This window comes from Sturnira hondurensis, unplaced genomic scaffold (assembly GCF_014824575.4).
Source record: "Sturnira hondurensis isolate 20B ecotype Veracruz unplaced genomic scaffold, ASM1482457v3 Scaffold0006496, whole genome shotgun sequence".
NCBI classification, from domain to species: domain Eukaryota; kingdom Metazoa; phylum Chordata; class Mammalia; order Chiroptera; family Phyllostomidae; genus Sturnira; species Sturnira hondurensis.
Window position 1 is genome coordinate 23,036,403 of NW_028079127.1, and position 18,053 is coordinate 23,054,455.

Genomic DNA, 18,053 nt, shown 5'->3' on the forward strand with positions numbered 1-18,053 from the left:
GTTCAAATGTATGCATAAAAATAATGGAGGGAATACATCCAAATATATGTGGATAATTATGGATTGTTACAATGTAGCCCACATGCCATCAGCCTCAGTAGCTCATGCAAGTGAATGAAGCCATGTTAACAAACATAATCAAAGGTCTGCTTTTACTGACACGTTTAAATGGACTCCTGACCCCTTGGCCACAGTCTGCCCCAGGTGCTTCTGAGAGTTCCCGGAGTGATGTTTTTCCAGTTGCTCTGAAACCAGTTTGCTCCGAAACCAGTTTGCTCCGAAACTGGCTTCAAACCCACAATGTCCCACCCACTTCCAATCCCCCCTCACTAGTGCCTGCCATCACATACTACTTGGGGAGCCAGTGTCCTCACCAAGGCTGATTTCTCTGGGAATAGCTGCCAAAGCCAAAGTCAGAGATGCTCAGGGGTGGAGGGGCTGGTTCCATGCAGAGGTAGGGCAGTACCCTATCCCCTTGCTCCTTCTGGCCCTTGGGCACCCCCTCCAAAGGACTCTCAGCACCTGGCTCTTAGCTTTTCATCACAGAGGCTCACACCAGGCTCCGGGGAGTTTTTGTGCCAGCATGAAACCTCACACCAAGAAGCTTTAAACATTGCCATCTTACTAATGACATTTTATTTAAAAAAAGAAAAGTTATAATAAAAATATATACATTATCTACATTTCAATTTTTTTCTCTAGAAATTTTAATTTCCAAAATGGCTAGAACATAAATGGACACTAAGGATCATAGTGACCTACAGAAAACAAATAAGAGGGACTGACCTACTGTTTTTTATTCTAGGATCAGGTATGGGTTGAGAGCTTTGGTCCGCAGGGTCTTCATCTCCTCCTGGACCTTTTCTCCTGCCTTTTCCATTGGTTGTGCTTGGTCTCTCACCTCTCTAAATATCAAAAACCAGACAAGGATACATCAGGGCACTTCATAGAATACTCGAGTCACCCACCAATGCCCTCAGTGAAGGTTTTAAGAGTTGTTTATATATATAAAATATATGCATGTATATTATAATACATATATATGCACACACGTTAGTGGTAATTTAGTTACCGGCAAAAACACTTGGCTGAGCAATTTAAAACTGGCTTCTAATGTGAGCTGCACGAATTTCTTAGCATGGCTAAGTTACCTAAACTTTCAGTCTCCCTTTCCAGATGTAGAAATGGCAATAATTCTCATGTCCCAGTACTAATGTGAAGGGGAAATGGGAAATTATTTATAGCATGATGTTGTCTAAATGCTCAGTCAGCTGTAGTTGATTCTTCATAGTTGTGAATAAAGTACACACACAATATCTCTGACTCTGATGAAGGCCCCAGAAGGTGAGAATCAAGAGAGAGGGTTAAGCACCTGGATGAGTAGTGGCTGAGGGGAGCCCAGACCTCCGCTGGGTGTGGCAAGGGATTGCTGGGTAGAACTTGCTTAATATGTGGGAGGAAATGATGAATGCATTTGGTTCAAAGGACAGATATCTAAAAATTGTGAGCTCAGCCATATGATCTGGCTAGATAGGGGAATACATTATAAAATCAAGTGATTTGGGCTCTGGCCTGTGTGGCTCAGCTGGTTGGAGCATTGTCCTGCAGACTGAAAGGTCACAAGTTCAGTTCCTGGTCAGGGCACATGCCCAGGTTGTGAGTTTCAGACCCAGTCGGGGTGCATACAAAAAAGGCAACCAATCAATGTTTCTCTCCCACACTGATGTTTTTGTCTTTCTTTCAAAGCATTGAAAAAAAATGTCCTTGGGTGAAGATAAAAAAACATTTTTAAAAAATCAAATGATTCTGAAATGTTTTCTAAACAGGATGAAATGTAAAGTTCTGCAAATGCCTGGTAGTTCTGAAAAAGCGGAAATACCTGAAAATGGAGAATTAAAATGTCTCCTAATACATATAAAGTACGAACAATAAAAGAGCATTAAATATACATGTATAAACAATTGAATATGAAAAACAAAATGAACAAACAAGCAGAACAGAAATAGACTCATAGATACAGAGAACATTTTGACAGTTGCCAGATGGGAGGGGGTTGGGTGGAAAAGGTGAAGAGATTAAGGGGTACACACTGCTATTTATAGAATAGTCATGGGGATGTAATGTACAGCACAGGGAATACGGTCAATAATGTTCTGATAACTATGTATGGTGTCAGATGGGTACAAGATTTATTGGGATGATCACTTAATAATTTATATAATGTGTAATCACTGGGATATATACCTGAAACTTGTATAATAGTATATGCCAACTGTAATTAAATAAAAGTGATTAAATGGCAAAAAATAAATAAAGTTGCACCAATTTATAGAATCTACTATAAATATACAGGTCATTTTTCCCTTTAAAGATATTAATGAGCCCTGGCTGGTGTAGCTCAGTGGATTGAGTGTGGGCCTGCGAACCAAAGGATTGCGGTTCGATTCCCAGTCAGGGCACATGCCTGGGTTGCAGGCCAGTTCCCAGGAGGGGATGAGAGACAACCATACATTGATATTTCTCTCCCTCTCTTCTTCCTTTCCCCTCTAAAGATAAATAAATAAAATCTAAAAAAATAAATAAATAAGATATTAATAATTGACTGATATTGTGAAAATCGAACGAGAATTGAATGATGTGTCAGCAACTATAGTTAGTCTCACAGTTGCTTGGATGTTTTGAGTGATCCTGTTAGTGGGTCTTGAGAGAGCTGAGATCACTACTAGGGTAGCAAAGAATCTTTCAGGCTAATCTCAGCCAGCAAGGGATAGCAGATGGTTCTTTGCACCCATAAAAATATTATTTGCCAGAAACCAAATAGACAGCAGTCTTCATGAGGAAATTAAACACCTGGGAGTTCCTTTTGTTCTGCCCTATCCATCCAAGCTCTAGTTATGTGCATGCCTGACAGTGAGGAATCTGTCAGCTTATGGCTGAGGTTGAGGAGATGAGGAAAATAATAAGTAAGAACAGAGAAGACAAAAAGAGCATCTGATAATACTTGATAACAGCTGAAGAGAATTTCTAAACCAAAACAGCTTTTGAAAATTGTCTATGGAATTTCAACCTGTTGAAATACTAATTAGTGAAAAAAATGGTAATTATATTGATGATATTGACACATAAAAAATGTACATAAAATAATTTAAGCTGCAAAATATGTGAATTTAAAATGCATGGTTATTTTTACTGAAAATGTGTGAAAATACATGTATATTTTGGAAAAATTGGAAACTAATTTGGTGTGCTACATTTAAAAAAGAAAAAAGTATACCACTTTGGGTGAATATATAAAGTAATAACATATAAAGTAATAACTTCCACTTCATTGAATAATAATTTGATGATCCAGTGGCATTCAATATCATGTCAAAGAGCAAGTGAGCTGAGAGGTATTGGATAGCACCCCACTCACAGGACAAGCCACTTTATGTCAGGAGTAATTTCTGAAATGGAAAGAAGTTTTTGTTTAAAATTTCTAGTCAACTGTTTGAACCTGAAACAAAATGCAATGCAAAGGGCATCTATTTGTTGAGATGTAAGAGGTTTTGTGTGCTATGTAGTATAACATGATATTTTATTGTTAATTAACTGATCAAAACAGATGCTCACTGAAATTCTATTTACAATTTTTGTTTCCTAAATTTTCTTTTTACCCGACACTGCCAAGCTCTTTTCTGAGCAGTGCTGGTTGCTGTAGGCCTCTGAAGTGACCGCAGATGCACCAAAAGGACCCCAGACTACTCTCAGACACATGGCATTCCTTTCAAAGAAGGCAGGCCCCCCCCAAAACACCCAAACAAAGAACCCAAACCAAGAAATTTGCAACACATAAAAGAAAGGGTAATTATCCTTAATATATAAGGACTCTTACAAACAACTAAAAGTTTATTTGTATAACTTATATTTCCCTATAACTTACTTGTAAGTTATAGGAAAATATATAGATTTTCTATAAAACAGGCAAAAGAGGCCCCTTTTAAAAAAGAAAAATAGTTGATAAACATAGGAAGATTTTAATATTACCTGAAAACAAAACAGTTAAAACAATAAGGTGGGTGTTTTAAAACCTGCCAAATTGGCAAAAAATGGGCTTTCAATGTGGGCGGTCCTGCCTTCTGCTCGCAGCAGGTGCGTTGATGCACTGTCTGCATGGCATTTACAACAGATGTTCAAAGTATAATGCACGTTGATCTAGCATTTACATTTCTAGGAATTTATTCTAAGGAAATAGTCTGATAAGTTTGCCAGAAATTATGGCACAAGGATGTTTATTGAAGCACTACTGGTAACAGCAAAACATTGAAAAGAATTTACATGATCATCAGAAGAGGGCTGGTTAACTAAATTATGGTACGTCTACCAGTGAAATAAATATAAGGATGTATATCTGTATTTACAAATGTGCTTATGATATATTGCAAACTAAAAGTGAAGAAGACAAAATAATGCGAACAAGATGATTGAATTTTGTTAAAATACACAGGGTCCAGCAGAAGTAATGCCATATAGTGTGGTTGGTAGGGTACATGAATGTCTATATGAGATGGAGAGCAATTTGAACATTTCACTTAAAATGCCATATAGTATGCTTGAGTATGATATTGTTATGTTACAGAGTTACATGCTTATTATTTTATAATAAAAGATTTGGTATAGATTACCAGCTCAAAAAAGGGGGGCAATATTTGTGCCAGACCCCTGTATATGAGGTTTGTCTGGAAAAAGTCCAGCCATTGTTAATATAATAAGAATGGTTTGCATGACATTGATGTAATCTGGCAGCCAAGGAGAATGTGCATGTGTGAACAATGACAACTTCACTGTACTAGTCAGTGGGGGCAGTAGATACTGTTAAATAAGCACGTGTACTGTGTGGCCATCACATTCAAAATGACTGAGCAAGTAGAGCAACAAATCTGCATCAGATTTTGCATTAAGCTTGAACATTCCTCTACGGAAACTATTTAGATAATTCAGAAGGCCACAGCTGTGGGCAACTGGTGATTGGCAGCTTCATCATGACAGTGCACCCACTCATGAATCATGTTTTGTGCAAAGTTTTCTGACAAAACATCAAAACACCCAGGTAACTCAGTTCCCCTGCAGCCCAGCCTTGGTGCCCTGAGACTTCTGGCTTTCCCCAAAACTGAAATCACCTTTGAAAGGGAAGAGATTTCAGACCATCAGTGAGATTCTGGAAAATACAATGGGAAAGCTGATGGCAATTTTGAGATCGGTGTAAGGTCCCAAGGTGCCTACTTTGAAGGGGTTTGAGGCTTCATTGTCCTATGTACAATGTTCCTTCTATCTTGCATCTTCTTCAGTAAATATCTAGTTTTCATAGTACATGGGTGGGCAGCTTCTGGACAGATCTTTTGTATGTACATATATATGTACATTCATTTACTTAAATAAATATTTAGCAGACCATACATCAAAATGTACAATTTACTGCTTCTGGGCTATAAATTATAGCTGAAGTTTTTATTTTATTATTGTTGTTTTATTTAATTCTGTATATTATTGTTTTTGTTTTATTCTGTATATTTTCTGTATTTTTATTTTTTTATAATAAAATGCAATTTTTAATAAAAATAATTTTTAATGTATATCTGGAATTTCAAACTTATAAACCATATGAATTATATGTGGTTATTTCTGTTATAAAAGTCTTCATTAAAAGCTGTTTCTTTAAGGATGGTGATGATATTTGCTTAACGATTTGGCTCCTAGTGTAGAGGCAAAGGGGTAAATTAACATTTGCTGAGCATCTAGTTCACATCAAGCAACTAGCTAGTTGTCTTCACATTTGTGTTTCATTTAATCCTCACAACCGCCTGTGAAAGAGAGTTTATTTTTTGCATGTTACCTCTCATGAGGAAACTGAGGTCCAGTCACTAAAGATAAGTAACCTGTCTGGGAGATCTAACATGTAATAAATGGTGGACTTGGGATTCAGCCATAGGTCTCATTTGGCTCCAGTGCCTGGGTTCCTTGTACTGAATGAAACACATTCAACTATCAATGAGAAACAAACACATTTCTGAAATTAAATGATAAGCAACTGTACAAATTGGATTCAGTTTTTAAAGGCTTACTTGTCAACAACATTTAAGGGAATGCAGTTTTGCCTAAAATAAAATATACATGTAAATATCAAAAGCATAAGAAAACTCTCTCTCTCTCGAAACCTGAGATATTTATATTCCAAGAATGTGGCAGTTCTGTGCTTCATGTCAAATATTATCCAAGGCTACTTCTTACTGGGCACAGAAGCACACACATACTTCTCCTTTTTGGTATCCTTGTGGTCCAGCATGGGGAATTCCACTTCGATCATTTCTGGAGTCAATGTAACTTCTATATTCTGTTCACAGAGCTCACTGAAAAAGGATAAGATGTATAGTTGCAACAGTCTTTCCTTCCCAAAACAGAAATATTATGCTCATTTAAGAGTCATGAAATTCTGTGGCCTTCAACATTATTTCCAACAAGTAGTTTCAACAAGGAACTTGTGCCACATCCGTGTTAAGAGAAGCATAAGGCTGATAAATTGTTTTCCACCAACAAATGACAGTAGAAGTAATTATTTATAACCAGAGAATAGAAAGCAAGTTTAAAACTGGGTTACAGAATTCATATTCTTTTCAAGTGCACATGGAGCATTTATCAATATTGACCATATCCTGGACTATAAAGGAAGCCTGAATGATTTTAAGAGTACATTCTCTGGCCACAGTGGAGGTTGAATAGAAATCAACTGCAAAGAAGGTAACTAAAAAAGTCCACAACTGTTTGAAAAATTAAACAATATGTTTCTAAACAATCTATAGGAGAAAGAAAAAATTAAAGGGATTGAGGTTACTTTTATCTTGTGGTCTGCTATCCCCTGGACTGGGATAGCTTTTTCTGTTAAGGGTTTGCAGGTCATATGGTCTCTTGAATTCAACTCTGCTGTTGTAGCATGAAAGGAATCATAGAAAATACATATACAAATGGGTGTGGTTATGTTACAAGAAGACTATTTGCAAAAGTGGCTGGCAGGCCAGATTTGGCTGTGGGCCATAGATTGCTGAGCTCTGGGCTAGAGTTTGGGTCGTTGCACATATCAGCTGGAGCAGAGGAGGGAGAAAGAGTGTAAAGGAGATATTCTCACTCCTTTAAGGGTCCTGGCTTCAGAAGTAGAATATCTCATGTCTGCTCACATTCCTTTGGCAAGAGCTTAGTCAAATGGATAACTTAACTGGAAGGGAGGCTGGAAATACAGCCCCTAGTTTCAACAACTCCATTACTTTAGAAGAAGAGAAGAACGGATTTTTTGATAGCAGCCTTCTCTGCCACTCTTGGTTAAAGAGAAATGCTTCTAAGATCAACAAGGGCAACAAAGGCCTCAAAGTTTGGAATTACTAACAGGAGCCCTATTCAGCAGTGATCCATAATAGAGGTGGGCCCAGCAAATTTCTGTTAAGGACAGTAAGTACCTGCTAAAGTTGTTCCAGTCCCATAATATTGAAAGCTAACAGTTACTAAGCTGTTGTTATATGTGAATCACCATACTGGTGGCTTTGCAAACACAATCTTCCCATTGATAGTTTCCTTACCTCTAAGGTGGGGATGAAGGAGGGGTTAACTATGTTTCATTTTGCTGAGTAGCTCCCCAGTGGTCCTGCAAGACAGGACTACTTCCTCCAAACCTCGAGCAAATGTGTACCACCCAACCCCGGCTGCAGCCTTCTCAGGGATGCACCTGTGCAGTGGTTTGAATAGAAGACACTTCGACCTTCCTGTTTAGAGTTAGGTTCCTGCTTTAAATGCTCAGGGTATTGCCAAGTATCACGGCATGTGGGCAGGCCTTAGAAGAACTGGATATATGTCCCACTTAAACTGGATATATGTAGGATTTCACTAATTGATTATTTACATGTAAAAAATGTTTAAGTGGGCACAGTAACAGGAGATTCAAGGACATATTTTCACTGGTGTTGGATGCTTATCAGTAAAATGAAATTTCAATGCCTTGGTTTGGGGCCTATATTTCTTTATGCCTTTCCAAGTCCTATCCATTGTTCAAGGACTGGCCCAAGTCCATGTGACCACTGAAGCCTTCCATACCCACTGCCAGAGCACTGCCTCTGTTTTCCCCTCCCTTGAGCTCCTGGAGCACCTAAAGGTCAGCAGATTTGAGACCTCAGAGACTATGTATTCCCTACCACGAATTTAGCATCTTATCTACCTAAGAGTATGACTAGTTGTTAGCCTTCTGTCGGTGAGTTGCAAGTTCAGGCACTGTGTGCTCTTTGGAACTCTCTCAGGGCAACCAGTTTATTTTTAGAGAACAGACGACATTAGAGACCAAAGGTAAATGTTGTACCGTTCGACTGTTTCCAATCTGTCTTCTTCTGGTAAGGCGTTGAGAACAGCAGGGACATTTATAGGAAGCATAGCTGAATTGAGAGCATTGCAGCTGTGGAAAAATCACACAAGCAACCAAAGATAAATGATCACATTAACAGTCCTGGGGTCCCTGTGTCATTTTTACGGCACTTCCATTTTACCCCTGCTGATGCCTGGACCATTGTGTCGTTCTTCATTCCCGGCACCCACTCACGGCTCCTGAGAGGCAAAGGCGGGTGGGGGGGTGGGGGGGTGACAGCGCCAGTGAAATCCAAGAGAATGTTGACGAATAAGGCATTTCCAGGTTTAGAAACAGTATTTTTGTATAAAAATGAGAGAAAATACGAAAAATACATACATTCCGCTTAGCATTATAAAGAGAAACAAAGAACAGATAAGTTAGAAGACCAAGCTGGTTACCGCAAGGCTGGGAGGGAGAAAGGAGGGAGCAACACATCTCTGAGTGCCTCTCACACGGTTCTGAGTTTGGAAAGCACATCAGTGTTCTGCATATCGAGAAATAACATTACATCAATAAGAAAGGAAAGCAAAAAACTTGAACTGGATGCAAACTGAAACCAATATTTCACATGAATTCTATAACCACAATGGAGGGAATGAAAGAGTAAGGGGAGGAGGAAAACAAAGAGAAAGAAAAAAAGAAAGGAAGGAAGGAGGGTGGGTAGGAAAGTAATCCAAGTAATTTATAAACACTACTTGACTATATATATTTCTAGTTTTGAATAAGATTGGGTAGGGGAAAACTACTAATAAATCTGAACTCTATTACGCTTGTTTATTAAAGTGGATATAGGTTCAGTAATTCTGAAACTATTTCAGATGTCGTACAAGATTGAGTAAATGGTTAGGGGCCAGTGTTCTCACAATGAAAGGAGGAACATGCAAATATGGAATGGGGAAGCAAACAGTCTGTGGATATGGACTGGAATTATAAGCATTGGTGTGAATTCATGATTTCTGAAATATATACTGTATAGGTACATCTTTATGTGTACCTGTATATGTACATAGGTATACATGTGTTTGTGTACATGTATATATATGTATAGTTATATATATTTCTCTCTATACAAACCCTGGCTTATCTGCTGAGGAAGCTGAGAAACACCCCCGCTTCAGTGGCAGTGTGCACACAGAGCACCCAGATTTTGGTCTTTAATATCATTCCTCATGAAAAAGAACCTGGTTCCACCACCCAGAGAGGAGTCTGCTGATTGACTTTATGGAAAGAATGCAGGTGCTAATCGACAGCCCTGCTGAAGCCTCAGAGGGCGCAGGCAAGGCAGGGTCTTGCCTAGAAGAAGGATGCGGGAGCTGAAAGCCTGCGTTACGTTCCAGAAACAGGCTGGTCAGGGAGGTGGAAAGATGGCAACCAAATTCTTTTCATGAGACAAAGTTATTCAATTTTAAATTCTGAGGCCATGTGCCTCTTACTTTTTGGACATTAATATGTTCTTCTGAAACTGAAATAGTGGCAACAGTAGGTGGTGGTTGAGTGTTTTGTCTTGCTTATTTGTTTCAGTGCCTTACTTGGCAAACTCTGGCGGCACTAAATCAGTTCCACAGTTGTTCTGGTCGTTTCACTCATCTGTAAACCCCAAAAGTAGGCACTACTGGACTAGATAACCCCTCAGGTGCTGTTGATGCTCAGATTTTAGGAAAATCCTAAAGGCTTGTAAATTCTAGCTAAATTTATGAAAGAGTAAAGAAGCCAAGTAAATAGTTTTGATTATTATGAGTATAAAATGACTTGAAACAAATAAACACCACATAACTATATTGCATGGTTTAACAATAAAATAGTTAAATCCCAGAAGAAAAAGATACCAGGGAAGCACCTCATAAGTAATAGATAATTTATTCAAGCAAAATGATTGCAAAGTTGAAGTATCATTAATGGATTTGTAGAACTTAAGAAATGGCATTATTACTTTATAACTCCTTTTAGTAATAAAAACATGATCTAGAATCTTCTTACATCATGAAAACCCATCATAAGGAAATATAAAATCTTCTCTTAACTTTATAATGTTATAGAATTATGATTTATCTTGAAACAACAGAGCACTCAGACTCAGAGGCCAAAAGTGACAACTCACAGTCAAGGAGTCTTCTTTAATTCATGTAGAATTCATGTTTAATTCATGGTTAATTCAAGCCCAAAGTAACTGCATTATGACTGCCTTTTGAAAGAACATCCTTGGGAGATTTTTCCAAGGACGTTGCTTTTGGGGGGGGCGGGGGCGGGGAGGATTTTTCCCCTTAATTCTGGAGACCTGTGCGTGGGGACAGCTGGTGGACGCAAACAGTCTCCACCTCTCATCGTTCTTACTTCTGTTGTCTCCTGACATAAGTACCCCATACCCAGCTATGTTTACCGGTTACACGGGTGAGTTTGGGTGTCCTCATCCGGAAAGCAATGAGGCAGTGTGTCAAGGTGGTGGTAGACTATCGCCATCTGGTGGCAACAGAGAGATTGCAAGCTTTAGTGGGTGGGTATCAAGGGTAGAAGAGCTGGAAGAGGTATTAAAGATGGCGCTAGATCTTTAGCATCATCATTTTACTTTAATTCTCAGCGGGTTGAGGATGCCACCCCCATTCCTGTTTCACAGGTGGGGAAATTATTGCGCAAAGGGCCTCAGTAATAAGTAAGTCGCCTAAGGACATCGAGCTGGTGACACAGCTAGCAAGTAATGGAGGCAGATCTCTCAGACGCCAAAGCACCGTTCTCTCTACAGTGCCACTATTTTGCCCCAATTCTGGAGATTTCAGGTTTAGGAGGTATGCTAAAATGAAGAAAAAAGATGCTTCACTTATTTTGAGATGGCAGTAGGGTGGATGAGATATGAATAAACTCCTAGAAGAGGAACTGATGTTTTTGATTAAATGTCCCGATTTCCTACCATCTCCTAAATCCTGTGTTTGCTCTCATGTTAATCTCCAGGCAAAGAAGAGTAGTAGAGAAGTGCCAAGGAAATAACCCAAAAGGGATGGCAGATGGAAAAGCCTCTGGAAACAAGGCTGGATTTTGCTTAACTCAGGAAAAGTTTTTCAGCCGGCAAAGAAGGAAGAGGTAAAGGAAGTGTTCTGGAGTCATAAGCTGGATTTCAAATTCCTGGGGAGGGGCGGGGACATGGGTAGTATGCATGGGGTCGCTGCATATTGGTAAGCTCTCCTCCTATTGAATGAAAATGTCAAGGCTGAGAAGGGTCTTCTGAGCAAGCCCAATCTATCTCTGGACAAGAGAGCTGCACTCAGAGGTGATGCAGCTCCTGGAGGCAGTGTGGCATTCCGCTGAGGGAGGGGAAGTTGACTTTCTCCCCAAAGGACCCAGGACACACTGGTGGGTGTAGAAGGGAAATGGTCACCGACTGATCTTGGTTGGTGGCCCAACTCGGGTTTCCTGACCGCACCTGGGGCTGTGACAGGGGTCTGTCACCTTAGAGTGACTCATTCTGAATCAAGGATTTGAACATAAGATAATAATAATCATTTTGGGATACTAGTTAAATTTGTTCACTGATAGCTTGTTTAACTGTGTTTACAAGGGCAGTGAACTAAAGAAGCAAATTCAAGGGTTCAGAAGTGCCTAAAGGAAAGGCATCAGGCTCCTCCTTTGAAATCTTATGGCTTTGAAAGAGGTGTTATGTAAGCAAATTAGAAAAAAGGTGGTTACTTTTCTTCTTTCTCTAGTCCAACAATAGTCTCTTCTACCCATCCTATTTTTAGAGCTGAGCTATAGGCTAAATGCAGAGCTGAGCTACACTTCTATGTGGTGAAACCCACAGGGCTCACTGTGGTCGTCTCTCAGGTTGTGGCATGAGAGAGAAGTGGACCCTCTGGAACTGGACATGGACAGTGTAGAAGGCTCATCTTGGCCATTTTAAAATGTGACAATCTGATCATGAATATTTCAGCTGAATAGTATGGATTGGTTGTCCACTTTTATTGAAATATGTCAACTAACTACCTGTGACGTTAATTATTTTTAAAGTGTGTCTTTAGACCAACTCCAAATATGAAAATCAGTTGTGCATCATCATATTTCTGTGACCAACAAGCTTCCCTCCTGTAGAGACAGCACAGCCTGACACATGATTGGCATTTCACTTTCTGGGGCCACAGCTGTGAGACAAGTGAGCTGTGCTTGCTTACCTCTGTGTCGTCTCTGTCGCAGCAGTCTCGGGCAGAGATGAGAGCACCAGGGACTGGAACCTCTTCCAGTGCATTACTCTGGGTATGATGTCCTGGAATGAGAGCCGGCACAGGGGCACGACATGTAAAGGGACAGTTGAGTGAGGTGAAGTCTAGGAAGGATTGCCATTTCATTCGGTTGACTATTGTTCACTCTTAATAGTTCAGCTCCAAAATTTACAATGTCATTCAGTTTGACTGAATTTTTTATGAAGCTAAAAGACAACTGCTTCAGCAAAAGGCATTAAAAAATGCCACACAGAATGAAAGTGGGGCCAAAAGAGCATTTTTCTCCCCCCCTGAGGTGTTAGACACATAAGCAGCAAGCCCTGGTGAGGGAGGGCACTGGCCTTACTATCTGTTTGTTTATTGTGAATGAGGTGCTGGAGCCACAGTCGATGTGCATGGAGATGCAGGAGACAGAAGCCACCTCTGGGCTGAGTGCAGGGAGTGTCCCAGGGATCGTAGGGAATGAGTCTGGTGAGGCAGGCTGATCACGAAGGGCCTGTGGGCCAAGCTAATGAGCTTGGAGGTGCTCCCACAGGCAGCAGGACCACTGAGAGTTTTCAAACTGGAAAACAACGTGATCGGATGGCTGGGTATCGAAGGAAGGTTTCTAGAGAGGGCTGACTGCATAGTGGTGGCCACGTAGAGAGAGATTTGCATGCTGTTTGAGGCAGACCAGCGGAACCCAGTGATGGTTAGTTATGGGAATGAGGGAGAGGCAGGGCTCAGGATCATGTGGGCTATTGTACAAATCACAGAACAAAAAGGGAGTGCAGCAGGAGCAGCAGCTTCAGGTGTGGCTGGCAGGAGTAGGGCACAGGCAATGACTTGAATTAGGGATTTATGCGTTTGAAGGTCCTGAGGGCAACACCCAAGAGATGTCACTGGATACTCTGGTCAGGTTGGTTATTAAGGGGAAGAAGGAATTCTTTGGAGCCTCTTCCTTACTGTACACTTGCTGTATCACCACCTTGTCCATTCTGATGTTCCTATACTTTTTGAGGACAAAGAAAGAGGAGGTCATGGGGTTATGCCTGCCATGTGACTGTTTTTTACATGGTTGAAATAGGAATAAAATGAATATGAGGTGTAATCTTCAAGGAAAAACGTTAATGAGAATGTTGTAAAAGGGAGACTTGCAGCCTGAGAGGTGGGTGTGGACAGCACGAGAGTGGTGTTGAGTCTCCCACCTGCCCTGCTGCGGTGATGGGAGTGTGAGAGTGCACACAGCCATCGTCGTTACCATTCTTGTCCTGCAGCGGTGGCTGCAATCCTTCTTTGTCTCAGCTCCAGCTGTGACCCCCTATCCTTGTTCTCTGCCCTCCCCCATAGTCCGGGGTCAGCTCTGCCAGTGAGCTGGGTGATGGCATTACCGTGTGATGGAGAAACTGTTTTTGGGTGAGAGGAATGCTGGACCCACTGTGGGACTCCTTGGTGTACTTGTACTTGGGGTGAGAGCACAGATGGTAATCGATCAAGGTTTCTGCGTAGGTCAGAGGGTGCATCACAGCAAATAATCCTGGGCTGGGATTCTGCAGAAGGGAGAGAGAGAAAAAAGATTCTCATTGTTTGCTAGTCTCGAAGTCTGGCAGAGGACAGGCATCAGCTAATGCTCCCCGTGGCTCCCCCAAGCACTCACACTCTGGCTCTACGTCAGTGATCTGGGAAAGCAGCGTCTTAAAGGTCACGGTTACTCATAAATGCCACTCTTCTGTCTTAAGGGCTTTGTTACCTCCCACAGGGATTTACTAAACTCACATGGAAAGAAGTACAGCTGAAATCACAGGTCAAAATGGCTTAAAGTATTTGTTTCTTAATTTCATGAGTTAGGGGGATTTATAAATAAGCAAACTGGTTTTAAAAAAGCAAGTAAGCTTCTGGTTTTAAAGACAAAAGTAGCTTTTAAGAAAACTACTTCAGCGAACCAGAGGATCGTGGTTCGATTCCCAGTCAGGGCACATGCCTGGGTTGCAGGCCGGTTCCTTGCAGGCTAACTACCAGCAGGGGTCGCACAAAAGGCAACCATACATTGATGTTTCTCTCCCTCTCTCCTTCCCCTCTAAAGATAAATAAATAAATAAAATCTTTAAAAAAAAAAAAGAAAACTACTTCAAAAAGAAAACAAAGAAGAGGATGACATTTGCTAATCAGGAAATGTCAACATTTAACATTGTTTTGGTGATGTTTTTAATTGAGGAAGGTTCTATTTGGATATAGTATCTGGTTTTAAGGAAGATCCTGTTTGTTTTTTTATTTTTATTAGTTTTCCAGCAATACTAATGGAGGCACAGAGCACTTATATCAAAATATGAGAATATAGAGCCTTTTAATGTTCCTTCCAGGACTCACTCGACAAAAACTTTATTCTTGTCCCAGACAACAACATAGCTTTTGACCTTCACAATTATTTAATTTCACGTATTTAAGAAGTACAAGGTTGAAATTTTGTTCTATTGGCTTGTATAATTTTTTAAAGTAATTAAAAACAACAACAAGAAAACTCCACATGGCTTATAGAAACCCACTCTCACTGTCAAGAAACAAATGTCTCCCACAACTTAAGGTACAGCTGGACCATGGAGGCATAGAAGCTAGGGGTGGGGGAGCCTAGTGTGGGGCCAGCATTAAAGTTTCCAGTCAAGAACACCTAGACTAAGCCGTTGGTGCAGAGCAGCTGATTGCTGCTAGGGCCAGGGAGAAAGATGGGGAGAGGGCTCTTGCATGAACTCATGGACACGAAGGAAGGGGGAGGACAGGGAGGACATGGTACCCACTGAGGGAGGCTGCAGTGGCCACAGGAACACAGAAATAAGCAAAACACTTCCAAGAGCAGTGAGGGAAGAGTTAGAGCACACGTATATTTTTCACAATAGCAAGTTCTCTTTCAGTTCCTTAAAATTCTGCATGGGGTCAGGGCAGAGACAGAAGAGAACATGAACACTGGGTTTCACTCCCTGAAGCTCAAGGAAAGACCCCCTTACCTGAATAAGGGTTGGAGGGTTGGGAGGGAGCAAAGTGAAAGGTGGGGGCCCTGGCAAATCAGAGCAGGGGAGGCCTGAGGCTACAGAGAAAGGTGGGTGAAGAGGAAGGAGAACAGGAGGGTGGCGAGTGGAGAAGTGGAAGACATTTCCCATTCCAATGCACATCACCTTGAATAACCCAGAGTGCAGGAGAGACATGGAAGGAGAACCAAAGGACAGAAGACAGAGCAAACTCTGCCACCCTGGGCCAACCAGGTCCTCAGAACCTATTTACAGGCATGTCCAGAAGTAGGGCAAGGAGAACCTTGGCCTCTCCCAGCCAGGAAGAGGGGGTGGCAGGCACGACTGAAGAATGGGAAAAAGACCTCAGCTCCACCTCATAGGTAAGGGGAGAGACTGGAGTGTAACAATATGAAAACTGCTGATTCCCATTGCCAGAGTCACCTCTGTGATGACCAAAGGTCAATCAGGACAGCACCTGCGAAGGGATCCCAGAAGGAACTGGGCAACAGTGACAGAGACCCCAGCTGACCAGGAGGCAGTGTGATGGAAGAGAGGGCTGGCCACATCCTGCATGGGTGGTGGGTGGTGATGGGGGTGCAAAGCACCAGGGAGGGGACATTAGCTGTGTGGCCTTCAGGAGTGTTTCCCACACTGGTTCATTGAGGGCATGCTGTGTGGCCAGCTCTCTGCTTTAGGTCAAATGCAACGAGTAATTTTATTTAAATAAATTTTAAAAGATTTTATTTATTTTTAGAGAGAGGGGAAAGGAAGGAGAAAGAGAGGGAGAGTAACATCAATGTGTGGTTGCCTTTTGCACAGCCCCACTGAGGACCTGGCCCGCAACCCAGACATGTGTCCTGGCTGGGAATCGAACCAGTGACCTTTTGGTTTGCAGCCTGCACTCAATGCACTGAGCTATACCAGCCAGGGTACAATAAGTGAAATACTTTAAAAATGATAATACCACTGCCTTTAACAGCTGTCATATTTCAGGTCCCCTGGGGTGGCCATCACCACCAGAGTAAGTAGTCTGAGAGGTCACCCATTTTAATTTTAATTTTCTGCAAAGTAATGCATGTATACAGTGGTAGCAATAACTCACCCAGGCTCGAAGGATTTGAGAGGAAAAGCAATGGGTCTCCTCCAGGTCCTTGGTCGCAGGCCCATATCCCAGAGGATGTTTCTTTTCATTATCTGGTTTTTGGGTTTTTTTGCCACTGATGGCCAATACTCTAACTCAAAACATTATACTTATTACTCAATTTCTTGGTTATCATTCTCAGACAGTATACTATCTGCTAGTATACTATTAGTACTATACGAGTACTAATGAGTACTAGTATACTCATTATCATGCAAGATAAAGATTTGCTCATATATACAAATGCTCCTTCCAAACTCTTACTTTTAAATTTAGAAAATGACATTGTTATTTTTAGTTCTGCTGCTGGTTATCTTTGCCATTTGAAATGATACATGCTTACACCCCTGTTTCTTGTTTCCTCCTCTTCAGTTGAGCATTTCAACTCCCCCTCTAGTGAAATAAAAACATCACTGTCCCCATACTCTCCTGTACCTTTCTTTCTCTCTTTCACAATTTTACTTTTGATTATTAAGATTGTTTACATTCACATTCTGGAACAATACCCAAGACCTTCATGCTTTGTTCATAGGTTATCTCTGAAAGCTGAAAACTAGTAAATAATATTTATTTTGTATTAACTGTGTAAATATATTTCTCCACCAAGCCAGCTAGAGGCTTGGACTAATTTTTTTGTGAAGGTTCAATGCCATGACCTGTGATAGAGTTCTAGTGTCTCGGCCAAGTAGATTCTATGTTTGTATTTTCCATCAACTCCTAAAAATCACACCAAATTTAAGTTGGGATTTCTAATTGGAATGCATAGGGCCTGGATGGTGTGGCTCAGTGGATTGAGCGTTGGCTTGTGAGCTGAAAGATCAGGGCACCTGCCTGGGTTGCGGGCCAGGTCCCCAGGTGGGGGCGTGGGAGAAGTGACCAACAGATCCATGTTTCTCTCACACATTGATGTTACCTCTTTCTCCCTCCCTTCCCTTCTCTCTAAAAAAGTAAATAAATGCAATCTTTAAAAAAAGGAATACATGGAATTTTCGTTGATCCTCTGCCTGGAGTTTATAATGGCCTTTTCTTTTGCTTGAATGATGTACCTTTGTAAAATCTGGAGTGTCTCCAACCTCCCCACTGCACTGGCAGAGTGAGGAGTCTCCCTCTCCCTGACACCTTCCCCCAGACAGAGCCCTTCGCTTCTCTTCTACAGGCTTAATGACAGAAGTTACTCCAAGACTGCACTCTTGTGCTTTACTGGGTGTAACTGGTATTTCTTTCCTTTTATTTTTGTTTTCTTTCCTAGGGTTTTTAAATTCTTTCTTTTATAGCTCTATTGATGTACAATTGGTATGCAATAAACTGCA

At 41.1% G+C, this 18,053-nt stretch overlaps 1 protein-coding gene across 2 annotated transcripts in view; it reads right to left on the bottom strand.

The window, feature by feature from the left end:
* Nucleotides 1-682: 682 nt before the first annotated feature.
* Nucleotides 683-18,053, bottom strand: part of CFAP221 (cilia and flagella associated protein 221) — a 114,734-nt gene continuing 97,363 nt past the window's right edge. For both annotated transcript variants that reach the window (XM_037049885.1, XM_037049886.1), the window contains exons 20-24: nt 13,992-14,150; nt 12,574-12,665; nt 8,375-8,467; nt 6,291-6,386; nt 683-905 (exon numbers count right to left, since the gene is read on the bottom strand). In XM_037049885.1, the coding sequence (XP_036905780.1) occupies nt 797-905; nt 6,291-6,386; nt 8,375-8,467; nt 12,574-12,665; nt 13,992-14,150 (549 nt within the window). In that variant the 3' untranslated portion in view covers nt 683-796. The remainder of the gene's footprint in view (nt 906-6,290; nt 6,387-8,374; nt 8,468-12,573; nt 12,666-13,991; nt 14,151-18,053) is intronic.